This window comes from Acinonyx jubatus, chromosome E1, assembly GCF_027475565.1.
Source record: "Acinonyx jubatus isolate Ajub_Pintada_27869175 chromosome E1, VMU_Ajub_asm_v1.0, whole genome shotgun sequence".
Taxonomy (NCBI): Eukaryota; Metazoa; Chordata; class Mammalia; order Carnivora; family Felidae; genus Acinonyx; species Acinonyx jubatus.
Window position 1 is genome coordinate 49188215 of NC_069397.1, and position 18117 is coordinate 49206331.

General features: G+C 38.2%; 1 protein-coding gene across 3 annotated transcripts in view; it reads right to left on the reverse strand.

Moving 5' to 3' along the window:
* Nucleotides 1-18117, reverse strand: part of ABCA5 (ATP binding cassette subfamily A member 5) — a 78168-nt gene that overhangs the window by 16357 nt on the left and 43694 nt on the right. For all 3 annotated transcript variants that reach the window (XM_053212403.1, XM_027048092.2, XM_027048090.2), the window contains exons 16-23: nt 17870-17960; nt 17539-17678; nt 16466-16585; nt 12057-12258; nt 8994-9163; nt 6370-6497; nt 5871-6008; nt 2709-2822 (exon numbers count right to left, since the gene is read on the reverse strand). In XM_053212403.1, the coding sequence (XP_053068378.1) occupies nt 2709-2822; nt 5871-6008; nt 6370-6497; nt 8994-9163; nt 12057-12258; nt 16466-16585; nt 17539-17678; nt 17870-17960 (1103 nt within the window). The remainder of the gene's footprint in view (nt 1-2708; nt 2823-5870; nt 6009-6369; nt 6498-8993; nt 9164-12056; nt 12259-16465; nt 16586-17538; nt 17679-17869; nt 17961-18117) is intronic.

The following is an 18117-nucleotide window of genomic DNA, read 5'->3' on the forward strand; positions in this document are numbered from 1 at the left end:
ATAAATTCCTTTATAGTCTTTAATCTGGTCCATTATTTCTCAGATGTAGCAATTTCGACAACAGTTTTCAGAATCAGAATCCAGTAACACAAAACCAAAATAAAGCAAATGATGTCATGGGGATTATAGCTGCGCAAACAGTAAGTAGCCAAAACACTGTTGCTTTTAAAAATCTGTGGAAATAGATGGAAAGATATGTTTAAACAGAAAATGGATTCTCATTATTTACTTTTTAAATTTTTTTTTAAGTTGATTTGTTTATTTTGAGAGAGACAGCACAAGCAGGGCAGGGGAAGAGAGAGATACAGACAGAGGATCCAAAGCAGGCTCCATGCTGACAACAGAGAGCCCGACCCGGGGCTTGAACCCACGAACCATGAGATCACGACCTGAGCTGAAGTCAGACGCTTAACCGACTCAGTCACCCAGGTGCCCCAGATTCTCATTTTCTAATATTACCTTTCATGATAACACTAATAAACTGCCAAGTGTCTTCTGGATTTACAGAAGGCTTTCAGCTTTAGTGGGAAGCTTTGTATTGATAATGCACTTAAGCCTTTTATAAACTCCCATGTAGTGCAAAAAGTAAGGTGTTATTACTACATTTTCACATATACAAACAGTAAACTTAAATGATTTGAGTTTCCCTAACTCTCTCATCCTCTCATTATTTAATTTGAAATTTTGAAAACCTTTTATAAATCCAAATACCTAACAATTTTATTCAGTTAATTTTTGACATCTGTAAATGCTTACACTCATAACAATGTATTATATGAAAGGGCTGGTCTTAGAGATAACAGAAGCACGGAATATAAAGTTTAGTTAAGACGGAGAGGAGGAACCGGGGCACCTGGGTGGCTCAGGTGGTTGAGCGTCTGACTCTTACCTTCGGCTCAGGTCATGATCTCATGATTTGTGAGTATGAGTGCAGAGCCTGCTTGGGACTCTCTCTCCCTCTCTCTTTACCCCTCCCCTGCTCGTGCTCTCTCTCTCTCTCTTAAAATAAATAAACATAAAAAAAAAAGACGAAGAGGAGGAATGATAAAAACAAATGGACAACTTTTGTGTTCAATGAATTATAAGAACAAAAATATAAACTCCAAAATAAGTATGAAAACATAAACAAGTCCAATAGAGTTATTTGGATAATCCATGCTTTTTGTCATTCAAATAATGCAGGTGGGAATGTAAAACAGTATATCCCCTCTGGAAAACAGTTTGGCAATTTCTTATAAAACTGAACACGAAATCACCGTATGACACTCTAGGGCATTCACCCCAGAGAAATGAAAACTCATATTCACACAAAAACCTGTATGTAAATGTTCACAGCGGTTTTATTCACCATAGGAAAAAACTGGAAACAACTCAGATTCACACCATGGAATACTACCAAAAAATAAAAAAGAATGGACTGGTGGTACATAAAAACTGAGTAAATCTCCAGGGAATCATGCTGAGTCAAAAGGCCAGTCCCTCCCAAAAACATGTTGTGATTCCAAATATACATTCTTGAAATACTGAAATTACAGAAAGGGAGAACAGACTGGTGGCTGCCAGAGGTCAGGGAAGGGGTGGGTGTGGGGGCTTGAAAAGGGCAATAGGAGGGATCTCTGTGGTGACAGCACTGTTCTGTACCGTGACCGTATCAATGTCAACGTCCTGGGATCTTACTATTATACGACAGTCTGACAAGATGCTATTACTGAGGTGAAGAGAGTAGGGTACACAGGATCTCGTTTTATTATTTCTTACCACCTAATATGAATCGACAATCACCTCTAAATAAATACTTGGATTAGAAAAAACATTTTAAGTTGAAACAAAAAAGAGAAAAATGCCAATTGTCTAGGAAATTTTGTATGTGGGTGGTGTGGGGTTATGGATTTTTTAAATTTTCTTATACCTTCCTACATCTTCTAAATTAGCACAATGAATATATATAACAGAAAAAATGAATATGTTTTTAAAATATCTCCTGAGACTCATGTATTACTTTTCCACTACAGAAAATTATTAAAAGATGGAACTGTCTGCTATGAGGCTTAACTTCATTACTTGTCACACTGGGTAAATTAAGACAAACCTGTCTCCACCGAACTAAGAGCGGACATGGAGAGAACGAGAATTTTGATTACGGGGGTAAGAGGGACAACCTTGGGAGGGTGCAAGGATAGAGGCTGTACAGGGCACCACTTGCCTGAGGACAGGAGAGAGAAGGAAAGGGCACCACACCAGCTCGGTACACACAGCAATTTTCCCCAGGCTCTGGTGATCACAATCACTGCCTATTGTTTTCATTTAACAGAAGTTAAGTATCTTGGACATTGAGTACATTCCATTAAAGGTTAAGGGGGGAGAGGGCGTTTAGTGAACTAATGAGAACATAAGGACCCACTACTAAGAGGAGATGAGACAACACGGAACATGGCACATGACTCCCATCACTTCCTGACTTACAAAAGGTCGGTACACATAAAACTTACATCACAATGTTGCAAGGATTAACGGATGTAACTTTTGAAGCATGTGACAAGGACTCAAGTAATAAATGATTGTTATTACTATCACTGTAGTAAATATGTTGACGCTCCATCTACTTATTCCTGAAATATGAGGTCTTGCACTCATGCAAAATAGGTTATTTTTCTTATATGAGATTTCTTATTAACAAACTGTACCTGTAATTTTAACTCAATCATTACCTTATGATTCTCTGCATTTTCCATGGCAAAGTAAGGGGGCATTGCAGTCACAATGATTCCAAGCAAAGCTGCTTGGAAATACAGCTCGATTTTAAAAACGATGTCTGTAATTTCCTGAAAGATAACCACAGAACAAGAAATGAAAGTGAGAGTTACTTCACATCATCTTAGTACTTTCTAAAAGACTATCAAAACCTCTGAAGAAACACACTAGGATATCTACCCTAGGCATAGCCTGTGTGAGGGAATGAGTGGCAGTTATTAACAGGCAGTGACTTATAGGACCAACTTTGCTACTTAGGAGCAGCTATAGAATCCTGAGCAAATTATGGTACTTCCATTTTCTTATCTGTAACAGGGAATAATGCAGCATTTAAATTAAGCTTCCCCATTTAATTAAAAATCACAATGTGCATGAAAAAGCAGTTTACATGTCCACCAGCAGTCCTATGCAATGAACAGGACCACGTCAGAATGATTTCTGATGCACTCACTGGTTGTGAGGACTGAGCCATCTGGGATCTCGGGGCCCTCTTCCGTTGGAAAAAGCTGTACTTTGGAACCAGCTCAGCCTCCTGGAAACAGGAGTTTCTTCTCCCCAGCAGGGAGGACTAGAATTCCCACAGGCCCCGATGGTTCCTAGCTAAGAGCCAAGTTCGGAAGGCAAACTTCTCCGGACAACCTACGTAAACAGCTGGGGCCCCAAATGTAAGTCACCCAGAACCAAGTTACTGTATCACCCTGCCCTCCACAAGGCCATTTTCTTACCCGTATTGTGTAAAAGATACACCTGTGGGACAGGGAAGGTCCTCTGCACTAGGAGAGAACCCACACTACGTCTAGTAGTCACCCCGGCCCTGGCACACCTCCCTGCAGGACGATGTGGAAACGGAAGGCATCTTGTCAACACTGGCCTTCTCAGTTTTTAGCAATAAAGCCAATTCTTTCATTCATGTCATATGACATTGTAGAATTTGTCCCAAACTATGGTAATTTATAGTGGAAGACCCAGACAGAACCAATAAATATATAAACTAGATGGTACAGTAAGTGGAGATTAGTAAGAATATACTTGTATTCGATCACACAGAATCTGACAAAGGAAGGGAAAAAATGTGGAACACTAGTAAGACTACTGTCTATGAACTGAGCTTTTTAAAAGTCTCAGTTCTTTCCTTCTGGTTTTATTTTTATTTTTTTTTTAATTTTTTTTTTTCAACGTTTATTTATTTTTGGGACAGAGAGAGACAGAGCATGAACGGGTGAGGGGCAGAGAGAGAGGGAGACACAGAATCGGAAACAGGCTCCAGGCTCTGAGCCATCAGCCCAGAGCCCGACGCGGGGCTCGAACTCACGGACCGCGAGATCGTGACCTGGCTGAAGTCGGACGCTTAACTGACTGCGCCACCCAGGCGCCCCTCCTTCTGGTTTTAAAAAACAGTATGGTTATACGTCCGTGTTTGATGAAAAATATAAGTTGCAAGATCTTTTTTAATAGTCATGGATACATACCAATGTAGTAACATCATAAAAACATACACGGGAATTATAAATTTTGAACTGTGGTTACTTCACGGAGAAGAGAAGGAAACAAGATTAGGGAGGAGCACACTGGAAGTTTCAATTGTATCGTTAAAATTTTATTAAATTAAAAAAAGTGTAACAAGGCATTAACATTTGGAACATTTAAGTAGTAGATACATGCCTATTTTCTGCAGGTCTGGAATATTTCACATTAAAGAAAATCACGGAGGATGATCCATAATTGGTGATTTCAGTATCACCTATGTACTGGTGACTCCCAATATTTATTTCCGGTCCAGAAATTTCTCCAGGTTAATTCATCCAGATGCCTCCTACATGTCCCATCAGGCAAATGCCACAAGGATCACCAATAACTCCGTACGCTCAAGACTGAAATGGGCGTCTCCGTTCACCAAACAAAACCAAACTCTCTCCTGCCTGTATTCTCAAAACTGGTGAACAGTACCACCATGCACCACATCACCCAAAACCGTAAGACACACGACTCTTCTTTTCCTCACCTCACAAACGCAACAATGATGAAGTATGACAGATCTTTTAACATCTTTTTGATTCTATCGCTATTGTTAAGCCACTGCATTAACTCAGTCACTCATCATCTCCTCTCACCTGAACTATTTAGTAAAACAATCTCTGATCAAATCTAAGTTTCCTTCCTTTTGCCACCACCATTCACCCCAGAGAAACTGCTCTCCACCCTGGTGCCAGTGATCTTCTAAAAATGCAAATCTGATGTTTAAGTAAAACTATACCAAGAAGAGTACTCACCTTCAATGTGATCTCCATTTCAAGATGGCAAAACATTGCAGCAAACTAAACAAGTTTTAGGTGTAGATTAAACAGCCACAGAAGCGCAAGGTAGATTAGTGGCTGGCTGGGAGTAGGGATGGGTGGAGGCGGGGGGGGGGGGGGGGATAGGAGGTGATTAACTAACAGGAACAAGGGTTTCCTGGGGGGCCGGGAGGAAGATAAAACCTAGAACTGGCATGGTGATGGGTGCAGAACTCTATGAACATAATAAAAACCACTTAATTGTACACTTAGATGAGTTAATTCATAGTATATGAAGTATATCTCAATAAAGCTACTTTAAAAAAGTATAGCAATAGAAAGCAAAAAAAAAAACACCAAAAACCTGCCATTACAGAAAGCATTACAGAAAGGTATTTGTCCATTTATTTTTCAATATGTGAAAAATAAAACATAATGGCGAGAGAACAATGTTGACTATTCTGAAAACTTAAGTTAATTTTCACTTTCATAACCCACCAGTCCTATCTAGAGGGAAAATGACTGTATGGATGACTTCTCGGGGTTCTTTCAGTACCCCAGGAAGAGATTTTAGATGAACAATGTTCATTTGTAAATTATCTTAATTTTTCTTCTACGATGAATACAAAAAATACTTATGCTTTACAAAATATCAGTACCAAGACAGAATTTCCTTGCCTGAAGCAAACCAATACTGGGCAGTCCTAAACCCAGATGTAAACCATCCCCAAGTTTCAATAAGACTAAGAACTGTCATATGATGAACATCTACAGATTTCACTTGTATTAACACTTGGCTTTTACTACACACACACACACACACACAAATTTTTTAAGTTTGCTTACTTGAAAGAATGGAGTATTCCAAACCTGGATGCTTTCAGTCACATTTAAATGGTAAAGATAATAATTACTAATAATATTCATCAATACAGGTAAAGAACAAACCATAGTACTGTTGAAAACAGCTGTAAAAACATAGTCCTACAATTTAAAAAAAAAGAGAGTTATGACATACTTTATATGAAACATATTGCCAGCAAATGATTAATTTAAAAAAATTTTCTTAATGTTTTATTTTTGAGAAAGAGACAGAGTATGAGTGGGGGAGGGGCAGAGAGGGGGGAGACACAGAATCGGAAGCAGGCTCCAGGCTCCGAGCTGTCAGCACAGAGCCCGACGTGGGGCTCGAACCCGTGAACCGTGAGATCATGACCTAAGCCGAAGTCGGACACTTAACTGACTGAGCCACCCAGGCACCCCAAGCAAATGATTAATTTTAGAGAAAATATCTTAATGTTTTATAACTTTCAAATAGGTATTCATTCACACACATTCCTCTTACCTGTTCTGAATACATCACATTTAAAGCCGCACTATGGGGAGCAGCGGACACATAGTCACTGTCATTAAACATTGTCACCATTATGTTCTGGTTTGTGAAAAAGCTAATAACATCGCTGATATCGGAGTCTGGTATTAGAAAATAAGCAAATAACAAAGAATCAGTTTAAATGAGAAACAGACACAGACTTTTAATAACATTGAAAAGAGCTTTTTTGAAAAAAAAAATTATCTTCATTAGATAAAGCATAATTAAGAACAATGGCTCTGGAGCCAGTCAGCCCGGATTCAAATCCAAACCAATATATACACAGGCCTTAAAAACAGAACCTGGCACACAGCAACTGCACAAATTTTAGCTGAAGCTGCTACTATTAACGTTGAAAATGTATCTAGAATACATGAAATGTGGTTACGTTTTGAGAATTAAAGTCTATCTGGCAATCTTATGTAACAAGATAACCTACTGGGCTCAGAAAGAGAGACAGGCAGGGTATGGAGTAAGGTAAGATCACTCTTTAGAGGATTTCTGTCTGCTCTGAGCTGACACACCTTATACATGTCTTACATGCCTTAACTGTCTTAAAATATTAAAACACATAATCAGGTCTCCATCTATATTCTTTAAATTGCCTGGAGCCAAGGGAAAGACTGTGAATCCTGTCTGAGGTTTAAATCTACACCAACAGGTCTGATGAATGGAAACAGTTTCCTCTACATCTTCACAAAAGCCAGAAAGGACAAATGAGGCTTTGAGGGAAATCAAAACCAAACAAAGGAAAACAATATCAGTAACTGAAAACAGTATGGGAGGTGGATCAGACTCAGCACCAAACTTGAGTGTCAGAGAAAATGGTGCTCTTAGTGCTTTCATTGGAGCTTTTTAAGATACAACATTTACGCTTTATCTAGTGCCTTAAATGACCTCTCATCTCCAGTTTGCCTCTGTGGCTCTATACTCTTGAGAAGAGAGCTACATTATAACTGAAGGAACTGTATCACCTGTGATACAAAAAGCTTTGCAAGGAGCATGGATACAAGCCAATATAGACACAGACACCAGTGATTCCTAAAGGAAACATGGCTTTGTTTAGGACCAACAAAGCCTAGGAAAATATAGGGTACATATGTATGCAACTCTAGAAATACTAGAAAATAACAAAAGGGACAAAACTTTGAAAATACTAGAATTTCTATAGATCGAGAATGAACACAAGGCAGAAAAATTTGAAATACACAATTTCCCAAACACACAAAAAATGTGTATCAGAGTATAAGGCTCCATGCAGTACTATACTTTAACATCATGAAATGTAGATTAAAATCAAAACAAAACTTCTAATGAAAGAAGTAACATCACATTTTCTATTCAAGAGTAGTTTTCTGTCATTCTTCCTCCAAAGGAATAAAGATTACATAATAAAAAGAGAGCCACATTTTAAAAGTGATGATTTTAAGAGTAATTCATAATCATCCCTAACTATGATGATTATCTTAACACGGTCAAAGCTCTTCCATTAATAGTGAATCAGAAAGGAGAGTTACTAGAATATAGGTGAAGTGTTGGAAAATATTAAACCCCAAAGGGTTTGTGAGTTATGTAAATGATCGCATCAAATGCAACTTTCTCACATATTTCAGCAAGATAAGCAAATAAAGCTGCCTTCTATTCTGCTGTCAATCTGCCAGTTAGCTAACCTTGATTTACTCTTCAAGAACCTTGGGACTAAAAACGACCCATGCAGATGGGAGATTTTGTAGGAACAACTGATCATGTAGGAATGAAATTTTGTACTAGGTTTTAACATTTTGAAAAAGCAGAATTGAGCCTTGCTCAAGGCCATGGTTCTTTAGTTTTTTCATATTTGACAAATAGGTAATTAAGAATAATCAGCAAATCCAAAAATACAACCAATTTAATGTATTTGATTATAAATATTTGTATCTAAGGCAATTTTTCTTAATTCTAACTGATTTTTCAGATAGTCCTTGAAAAACTGCTTAAACATTTCTATTTAGATATAGAACTGCAGGGGCGCCTGGGTGGCGCAGTCGGTTGAGCGTCCGACTTCAGCCAGGTCACGATCTCGCGGTCCGTGAGTTCGAGCCCCGCATTGGGCTCTGGGCTGATGCTCGGAGCCTGGAGCCTGTTTCCGATTCTGTGTCTCCCTCTCTCTCTGCCCCTCCCCCGTTCATGCTCTGTCTCTCTCTGTCCCAAAAATAAATAAAAAACGTTGAAAAAAAAATTAAAAAAAAAAAAGATATAGAACTGCATAAATGTTAACTCTTTCTAAAAAGGATGTTTCAATTCCTGAAGTTTATTTTGCTGGTCATAAACTATGATAGGAAACACACTGCTCGAGAATATGCAGCTACCATTAAAAAATGAAATTTTATTATCATAAACAGTACAAGGTTAGTTTTAAAAACCGTAATCTACATTTAAACCAAAATTTCACTTCTGTAATGTATTACTCAGCATCAGCGATTTTTTTCTTTTAGTTCAGTTTTAAGACAGGCCATGCCTTTACCTTACATCTATTGCTAAAATCCCAATCTCTGACCTATATCCCACCACCCCAGGCCCCAGCCAACACACATTCACAGACCTTCACACACTCTCACCAGTAGAATTTTGAAGAAGCAGAGCTGTTTTGTATTTATGAGGTTTATCTCCAGGTTTTAGGAAATATAGGTCTGGAACAAGTTTGATGGGAACCACAGCATTTTTAAAAGAGCGATGCACCAAAAACATAAAAATCTGAACTGCAAAAAAAATTAAAAGCAGAAGCAACCTGAAAGGCACAAAGACAAAACAAGCACAGGGCACATTAATATAGAAATCTATTTTAAAAAACTCTTCCTTCAAATGACAGTTAAAAGTACTCATGTTAAAAAAAAAAAAAAAGAAAATTAAAGAAAAAACTTGAAAGAAATAGCACTCAGGAGAATTCTACTCTCCAAAACGATCTCATGACAATACTGGATGGAAAGCCAATATTCAATGACAAAATTAAAACTTATAAAACTAACATCGTAGCCATCCTGAAATTTTTCTAGGGTATGTAAACTTGTGCTTCTAACTTTTAAGAACCCAACATTATGCCACATTTACATCTCTGTTGTCTTGAAGGGACTATCACAGCTCCTGCCCTACATCTGAACTATTTACCCTCCACATGTTTTAGAAAACATGATACAAAAATATTTTATTTTTTTTAAATTTTTTTTAAGGTTTATTCATTTTTCAGAGACAGAGAGAGACAGAGCATGAGTGGGGAGGGGCAGAGAGAGAGGGAGACACAGAATCTGAAGCAGACTCCAGGCTCTGAGCTGTCAGCACAGAGCCGGACGCAGGGCTTGAACTCAAGAACTGTGAGATCAAGACCTGAGCTGAAGTCGGACGCTCAACCGACTGAGCCACCCAGGCGCCCCGATACAAAAATATTTTAGATGCAGGGAAGGAAACAAAAATACAGTGAAACTTTGAATGACTGCCATCTTTGAAATGTCGTCTATACCACATTAACTTCCACCGTTCCTCTACAGGCAAAACAAGATATACTCCATACAGTTATAAGGATCATTATTTGCTATTGGTCAAGTACATAATTCTATACCCTATTCAGAATGACCTTCTATGTGGAAAACAGATATCCTTCTGTCTTATCCTGCAAAATGTTGCTACATTATATATGATAGGTGTTACAGCAAGTGGGTAGAGACTGCTTAAACTATCACATTTTAGCAGTTTATAATTTTCAGAAGCCCTATTGTTTTAGTGTTTATTTATTTCTAAGACAGAGAGAGCAAGCAGGGGAGGAGCAGACATAGAGGGAGAGAGAATCCCAAGCACACTCCTCACACTGTCAGCACAAAGCCCAGTGTGGGACTCAAACTTACAGAGCTGTGAGATGGTGACCTGAGCAGAAATCAGGAGTCAGACACTTAACCAACTGAGCCACCCAGGTACGTTAGAAAACCTGTAATTTTTTTAAAAAAATCATTCTTTGGGGTGCTTGGGTGGCTCAGTCAGTTAAGAGTCCAACTTCAGCTCAGGCGATGATCTTGCAGTTCATGAGTTCAAGCCCCACGTTGGGCTCTGTGCTGACAGCTCAGCCTGGAGCCTACTTCAGATTCTGTGTCTCCCTCTTTCTCTTCCCCTCCCTTGCTCAAGCTCCGTCTCTCTCTCTCTCTCAAAAATAAACATTAAAAAAAAAATCATTCTTAAATTGTTGTAAGTATACTTAAATCAGCATTTCCAAAAACATACTGCACTGAATCCTAGTTCTATAATATTTAATAGGTATTTTAAGTTAAAAAAAAAAATCAGGATTAAACAGCATTTGGAAACTCTAAAGCTGAAGCAATTCTTTACCATGGAACCTCGTTTCATATGCTCTTTTCATATACCAGCATTTTCATATGCTAATAAATAACTCTTTAAGGGGGGAAATATAAGATACAGTATTTCCTAAATGTACAGATGGTCAAATGCATATTGGTTAGGAATTGAATGTTTGTGTCACCCTCCCCCGAAATTCCTAACTCCCAACTCTCTAACTCCCAACATGATGGTCTTATGAGATAAGGCCTTTGGGAGGTAATGAGGATTAGATGAGGTCATGGGCCTAAGGCCCTCAAAACAGGGTTAGTGCCCTTGTAGGAAGAAAGAGCAGAGAGCTTGCTCTGTCTCTCTCCTGTGCTTAACAAAGAAAGTCATGTGAGCACAGAGCAAGATAATGGCTCATCTCTGCAAACCAGGAAGAGTGCCCTCAGGACCAGTTTGGTATCCCAATCTGATTTCCACATTCTAAAACCATGACAAAATAAATTTCTGTTGTTGAAGCGACCTAGTCTATATGATTTTGTTATGGCAGTCTGAACTAAGACTTTTACTGTTTTTCAGGGAGTATCTTAGGTGGGTAGTGTTCAGTGAAATAAACTGAAACATGCTGATTTAAATAAGTATTTTTCTTTCAGTAATGCTGAGGCTGGAATAAATGAAACACTTGACTGACATTTCTTTGATACTGAATAAATCAGGTCAAGAAAGCAAATGAATTCACCGTATCTCAAGCACATAACAACACTCTATTCTTGCTTATTATACTTCTACTGCTGTTTCGGATCTAACAAGATAGGTGTGTATTCTACGAAAGTGTTGAATTTATGTCCCAATAATTGAAAGTCTAGCACCCATAGGAACCTGAGAGAGGTGAAGCAAAATTGAAAAGTTTTGATCACAGTTCTACAAGCTATAAAGCCTTCTTTGTATTTGTTTCTTCATCCCATAAACAGAGATAAAAGTTACTCTTTCTGTTGTTTATAAAAAGCGGCTATAAATAGTAGTAACAGACACAGAACAATTGTGAAAAATGTAATTGCAAAATAAAACTTAAATACAGTGACGACAATTCAAAATTTACACAATTAGAGAATATTATGTCAGTCCCTCATTATTTAGATGAGCCAAAAATGCTAATTTAAAAAAAGGGTAAAAGCTCTAATGGTATTCAAACAAGTTACTAAATGCATGATTCTTTTCTCAGACATTGTGAAGTTACAGTCTTAATCTTTGAAGCTACATAGATTTACCTACATCTACATTTAGAGAATGAAGACGACAAATGGAATTTGCATCCTTAAAAAAAACAACTCATCAGGCAGAAAAGTGATGGCACTTACACTGATCTCGCTGATTTGCTTTCCCGTTTCAAAGTAAGCAAATGAAACTTTGCTACCGTGTACACCTGCTGTTTCCAAAGGCTCCTGGTGCTCACTAGAGAAGCCTTCGCTTCGGAAAGAATAAGTAAGCTCTGCTCCATTTCGTCAAAAGATTTTGAATCCACTTCCTCCTCTGGTGGCTGCTGAGTAAATACACTATAATCTATTTGCCAAAACAAAACAGAAAGCCAGAAAATTATGGTATATTCCTTAAAAGGATGAAAATCTTTCAGAGACATGTAAATTTTAAAGAAGCACACATCTCGTGGTGATGTAGACAAACGGAACTCTCATATACTTTGGCAATATTATTAAAACTGAACACACACGGGGCGGGGCAGGGTGCCTGGGTGGCTCAGTCGGTTAAGCGTCCGACTTCGGCTCAGGTCATGATCTCACCGTTCGTGGGTTTGAGCCTTGCATCAGGCTCTGGGCTGACAGCTCAGAGCCTGGAGCCTGCTTTGGATTCCATGTCTCCATCTCTCTCTGCCCCTCCCCCACTCATGCTCTGTGTCTCTCTGCCTCTCAAAAATAAAGAAACGTAAAAAAAAAAAAAAAAAGCTGAACACACACATAAACTATGACCCAGAAAATTCTCTACTAGGTAGAAATGCAACAAAGATATGTACAAAGGTCCACCAAAACACATGTACAAGAATATTCTTATCAGGGCGCCTGGGTGGCTCAGTCAATTAAGCATCCAACTCTTGATCCCAGCTCAGGTCATGATCTCATGGTTTGTGAGTTCAAGCCCCGCATCAGACTCCACGCTGACAGTGTGGAGCCTGCCTGGGATTCTCTCTCTCCCTTTCTCTCTCTCTCTCTGCCCCTCCCCTGCCTGCATGTGGTATGCACATGTACACACTCTCTCTCAAAATAAATAAACCAAAAAAAAAAAAAAAAAAAAAGAATATTCTTAGCTAGCAACCTATCCAGAATAGTCATAAACTGGGAAAAACCCAAATGTCTATCAACAGGAGAATGAATACATAAGTTGTGAAATATTCTTGTAATAGAATAGTCTAAAAACAATGAAACTGAATAAACTATTATATGCCTACAATAGTTTAAACCCTACAAACATAATTTAGGTAAAAGAGGCCAGACACAAAAGAGACATACTATATAACTGATTCCATGAGACAAAACAGACAAAAATAATCAATGAGAACAGGAAAAATATATGTATTTTTATAAGTGATGCAATTTTCAAAAAATAAAAAATGAAGATGTGAAAATTGGTTTCAGTATTATGAGAACCACAAGGCAGGATTTATTTGATTTATGTTAAAAAATAAAAAATGAGTAAACATTAAAACCTTGAAGAGTGGAATGGAATAATGCATAAAGTAATATTGAACCAAGCCTGGTTATCCTGGGACCTTAGCAACTCAACAGTTTAGATGAATAACTTAGTAAGATAACCCAGTTTAATCCCTCTCTTTCACTGATACAATGGACTAAATCAAACTAAAAATTGGGGCTAAAATATTGTACATCACAATTGTGGTATTCAGCAAGCACCAATTTACCTTCTACAGAATTTGATACATGTATTTTTAAAAAAAATTTTTATGGTTATTTATTTACTTTTGAGAGAGTGCACAAGCAGGGGAGGAATAGACAGAGAGAGAAAGAGAATCTGAAGCAGGCTCCAGGCTCTGAGCTGTCAGCAGAGTCTGACACAGGGCTCAAATTCATGAACCGTGAGATCAGGACCTAAGCTGAAGTTGGACAATCAAGCAACTGAGCCACCCAGGCACCCCTAGAATTTGATACATATATTTTTTAAGTTTGTTTATTTATCTTGGGGTGCCTGGAAGGTTCGGTTGGTTGAGCATCCGACTTTGGCTCAGGTCATGATCTCACAGTTTGTGGTTTTCAGCCCCACATCAGGTTCTTGCTGACAGCTCAGAGCCTGAAACCTGCTTCAGATTCTGTATCTCCCTCTCTCTCTGCCCCTCCCCCACTTGTGCTCTGTCTCTCAAACATAAATAAACATTAAAAAAATAATAATAAAAATAGGGGCCCCTGGGTGGCTCAGTCAGTTAAGCGTCCGACTCTTGGTTTCAGCTCAGGTCAGGGTCTCATCGTTCGTGAGTTCAAGCCCCACATACGGCTCTGTGCTGTCAGAGAATCTTGGGATTCTCTCTCTCTCCCTCTCTCTCTGGCCCTCCCCCGCTTGTACTCTCTCTCTCTCAAAATAAATAAACTTTAAAAATGAAAACAAATAAATTAATTAAAAGTTTGAGAGAGAGAGAGACCTAGTGTGAGTGGGGGAGGGGCAGAGACAGGGAGAGAGAATTCCAAGCAGGCTCCCCACTACCAGTACAGAGCCCAATGTAGGGGCTCAAACCCACAAAGCCAAAAGATCATGCCTGAGCCTAAACCAAGAGTTGGACACTTAACCAACTGAACCACCCAGGCACCCCCAGAATTTGGCATTTTTAACCTTTTAAAAAATAAAACCATTAAAATTGGCCAAACTGAATGCAAGTCGATATTAGAGGTAAATTTATTCTGCATGATGGACTTAAAAGTGCTACAGAATAAGGCTAAATAACACCTACACAGCATACAGCCTTCTCATCTCTATTCCCGCTACCCAAACATTTCTACCCACTACCTCCTATACCTCAAAGTATTTAGCCCCACAGCTATAAGTGTCTTCTCCATCTAATTCTCTTCCATTATCCAAGGTATTACAAACATACTCACTGATAATGCATTCTCTATTCTGATCACGGACTTCCTCTATTTCTTCTATTCCCATACCTTTATCTCTACTCAATTTCAACAAACTGGACGCATGCCCAAATTTGAGACCTTGTTCTTTCCCCAACTACATAAGATCTAAAACTTCTATGTGAACTTGTTCTCTCTGGCTACAATCTGATATCATGTCCCCATCATAAACCTGCCTTTTCTCCTTTCTCCACACGTAAGAGAAACATCCCGTTTCCTTCACCCTCCCGACCTACCACCACAACCATCTTGCTAATTTTCAATTGTAAGAAAGTTTCCTCAATTCACACCCTCACCCTAAACTGCAAAGAACCAGCTTTGACTTTTACCACCACTGAAATGGCACAGTCAAGGTCACCACTGGCTTCCATACTATCAAATCCTTCACTGTCTTCTCTGTTACCAAAACCATCTTTTCTGTTCTCATCTTATTCTTCACAGCAATCAACAAATAAGTGATCACTTCCTTGTGGTTTTTGTCTGGGCTTTAACGTCTCCTTTTGTGAAGAGAGAAAGAGCAAGGATGGGTCCTTCTTCATCAGCTCTTTTTGGCCCTTCACTGCCCAACCTCAGGGCCCCCCCCTTCCACTTTTTGTCTGCACTCTCTCCCGGGGTGACTTCAGCAAAACCTATGGCACTATCTACTTCTAACTCCAGAATTTACATCTTTAGCCCCAGCATCTTCACTCAGCTCCAAATGTGTTAATCCAACTGCCCGCTCTACACCTCCACTCGGATGTCTAATAATATAACCAAAATCCAGGCCGAAATTCCTCCTTTCTACAAACCTGCTCCTCCCCCTCCTTTCTACAAACCTGCTCCTCCCCCACTCTCAGGAAATGGCAATTCCATTCCCAGTTGTCAAACAAACAGCTTAGCAATTGCTCTTGATCCCTCCCTCTCCCCAACACCTGACACTTAGCCCATCAGCAAGACCTCACCAGCACCACGAATGTGAATGTGACCCACGTCTATCCGCGCTTCCCTGTTTTCACGACCATCCTACTTCAACGAAGACAACGGTTTCCTAACTGGTCCTCCTGCTTCTACTCATCATTTACAACTTAAAATGCATTTTTAAATATGCAAACCAGACGTTTAAAGCACTCCTTTGCTTTAAAACTCTCGATAGCTTCACACCACACTAAGGAAACAAACCAATTTCTTTTCCAGATATTCAAAGATTCAAAGACTAAACATGATCTGGCCCCTGGCCCTCCCCTATAATCTGCTTGGCTCTCTAAACTCCATCCACAGTGGCCTTTCCTCTGTCATCAAAATCATCCAACTCATTCCTTAACAGTCTGTGGTAGTGGTTCCCTTTACCTGGAAAGCTCTGCAATAAAATGTACTTGGGTTTTTCTCGCCATCCAAGTCTTAGTTTATCATCTCGACACAGTCCTCCCTGAAGATACGATCTAAGCTACCTGCCTCCCAAGACCACCCAATTATTTCTTTCATAACTCTGATTACTATCAGTAAATATCTGTTACTTATTTATGTACCTTATTTATCTACTCTTTCTTCCCCCAAATACATATTTCACATGCTTATGTGATTATTTGTCTTGTTCACCATCTGCCTGGTTCACTGCCAAAAATTTTTTGTTATAGTTTTGTTTCTACCTGCTTGGTCAATTTCTGCTTCAACTTCTAGCTTTAAGAACACATCTTCCAAAGTTGTCATGGAGACACCATAAGAAATAACACCCAAATTTGAGTGAGTGTCTAGAGCAGAAAATAAACCTAAAAAAAAAAAAAAGAAAGAAAGAACGTTACGAAGTTAAGCATATCATCATGAATTATTCTAAAATATCCTAAAAGGATATCCTAAAAGGATATCCCTTTTAAAATGGGATATGACTAAATTTACTAGCATAGTGGTTCTCAAACTTTTTGGTCTCAGAACTCCATTAACATTGTTAAAAATTGCTAAGGACCCCAAGGAATGTTTGTTTATATAGAGATATATCTAGTAGATATTTATCATATTATAAATTAAACCTAAGAAATATTTCACAGGCAGAATGATAGGCAGGGTACATTAAGTCAGCAATATGTACTTTATTCTAGTTAATAAAATATAGAAAACTAAACTAATACAGAAAATTTCTGTCTAAATGAGGTAAATGTTTTGGGAATTCTGCACAAATGTCTGCATCAGTAACATCCTTTTAGTTACTAAGAGATCCTAAACAGATAAAGGAAATTAAGTTTGGAGTTCCTCATTATAAAGCGGAAAAATAATGCCACAATCAAAATAATTCAAGGGTTTACCATTTTATCATGTAATTCATTATGGAATCATAAAACTGGAAAAGGACTTGAGAACACATATAAACTATCATGTATGTTTGTGTATAATTACATAATACATATTCCCAAATTACATCATTTGCCTCTAAGCAAATGGAGCGATCTGTTTCTTGACAACAAAGCAAATACATTTACTTAACATATTAGTTACAGTTTCTCGCATGATGTTTGTTCAAAAAAAACCAAAGAATGAAAAAACATCCCATGTTAGCTTGTAGTTTCTCATTTTCAAAAGCAAAGTAAAGCAGAAATGGTATATTAACTTCAGTTACCTGGGAACATGTAAATATTATTAAACAGAAAAGTATACAACAAAGTAAATCAAGAAAATCAGTTCCCAATGCAAGGTCCTGGTTCAACAACCAGGAAACTGAAAGTAATACCTGCAAATTTGTCCATGTCCTTAAAAGGCAAGCTATACACAAGTTGTTGATCATTCTGTTGTAATAAAGTAGCTCCAGGTATATGTTGTTTAACCAGGGATGAAAGAGATTCTGTGGCACAATATCTGTCTATGTACATGCTAGAAAAAACCAAAAATCGTAATTTTTCTAAATAATTACTCAGTAAACAACCAAAAGTAAATTCTGAATGCTTTAAGTAAAGCTAGTGCCATAAAAAATGGCTAAAGTACTAATAGTATGGCAAACCTGAAATAAATTAACAGTAGATCAAGAATATTATAGAAAACAGTCAATAAAGAATAAATGATACCTTAGGCGGTAGCCAATCCCCCATTTACTTTTGAGAAAAATCGAAGAACCAACACATTTCAACATTCCTTGTGATATGACAGCTTTCCTGTCTGCAAACAGAAATCTGCATTTCAATTTTAAGTCAGTAACAGCATTAATAATTGGCATTTATATTTTGTGAATTACCATGAGACACCAATAAGATCATTAAGTATCACTGAATAATCACAACAACCTTATTAGAAAGGTACCAGATTATCATTACCT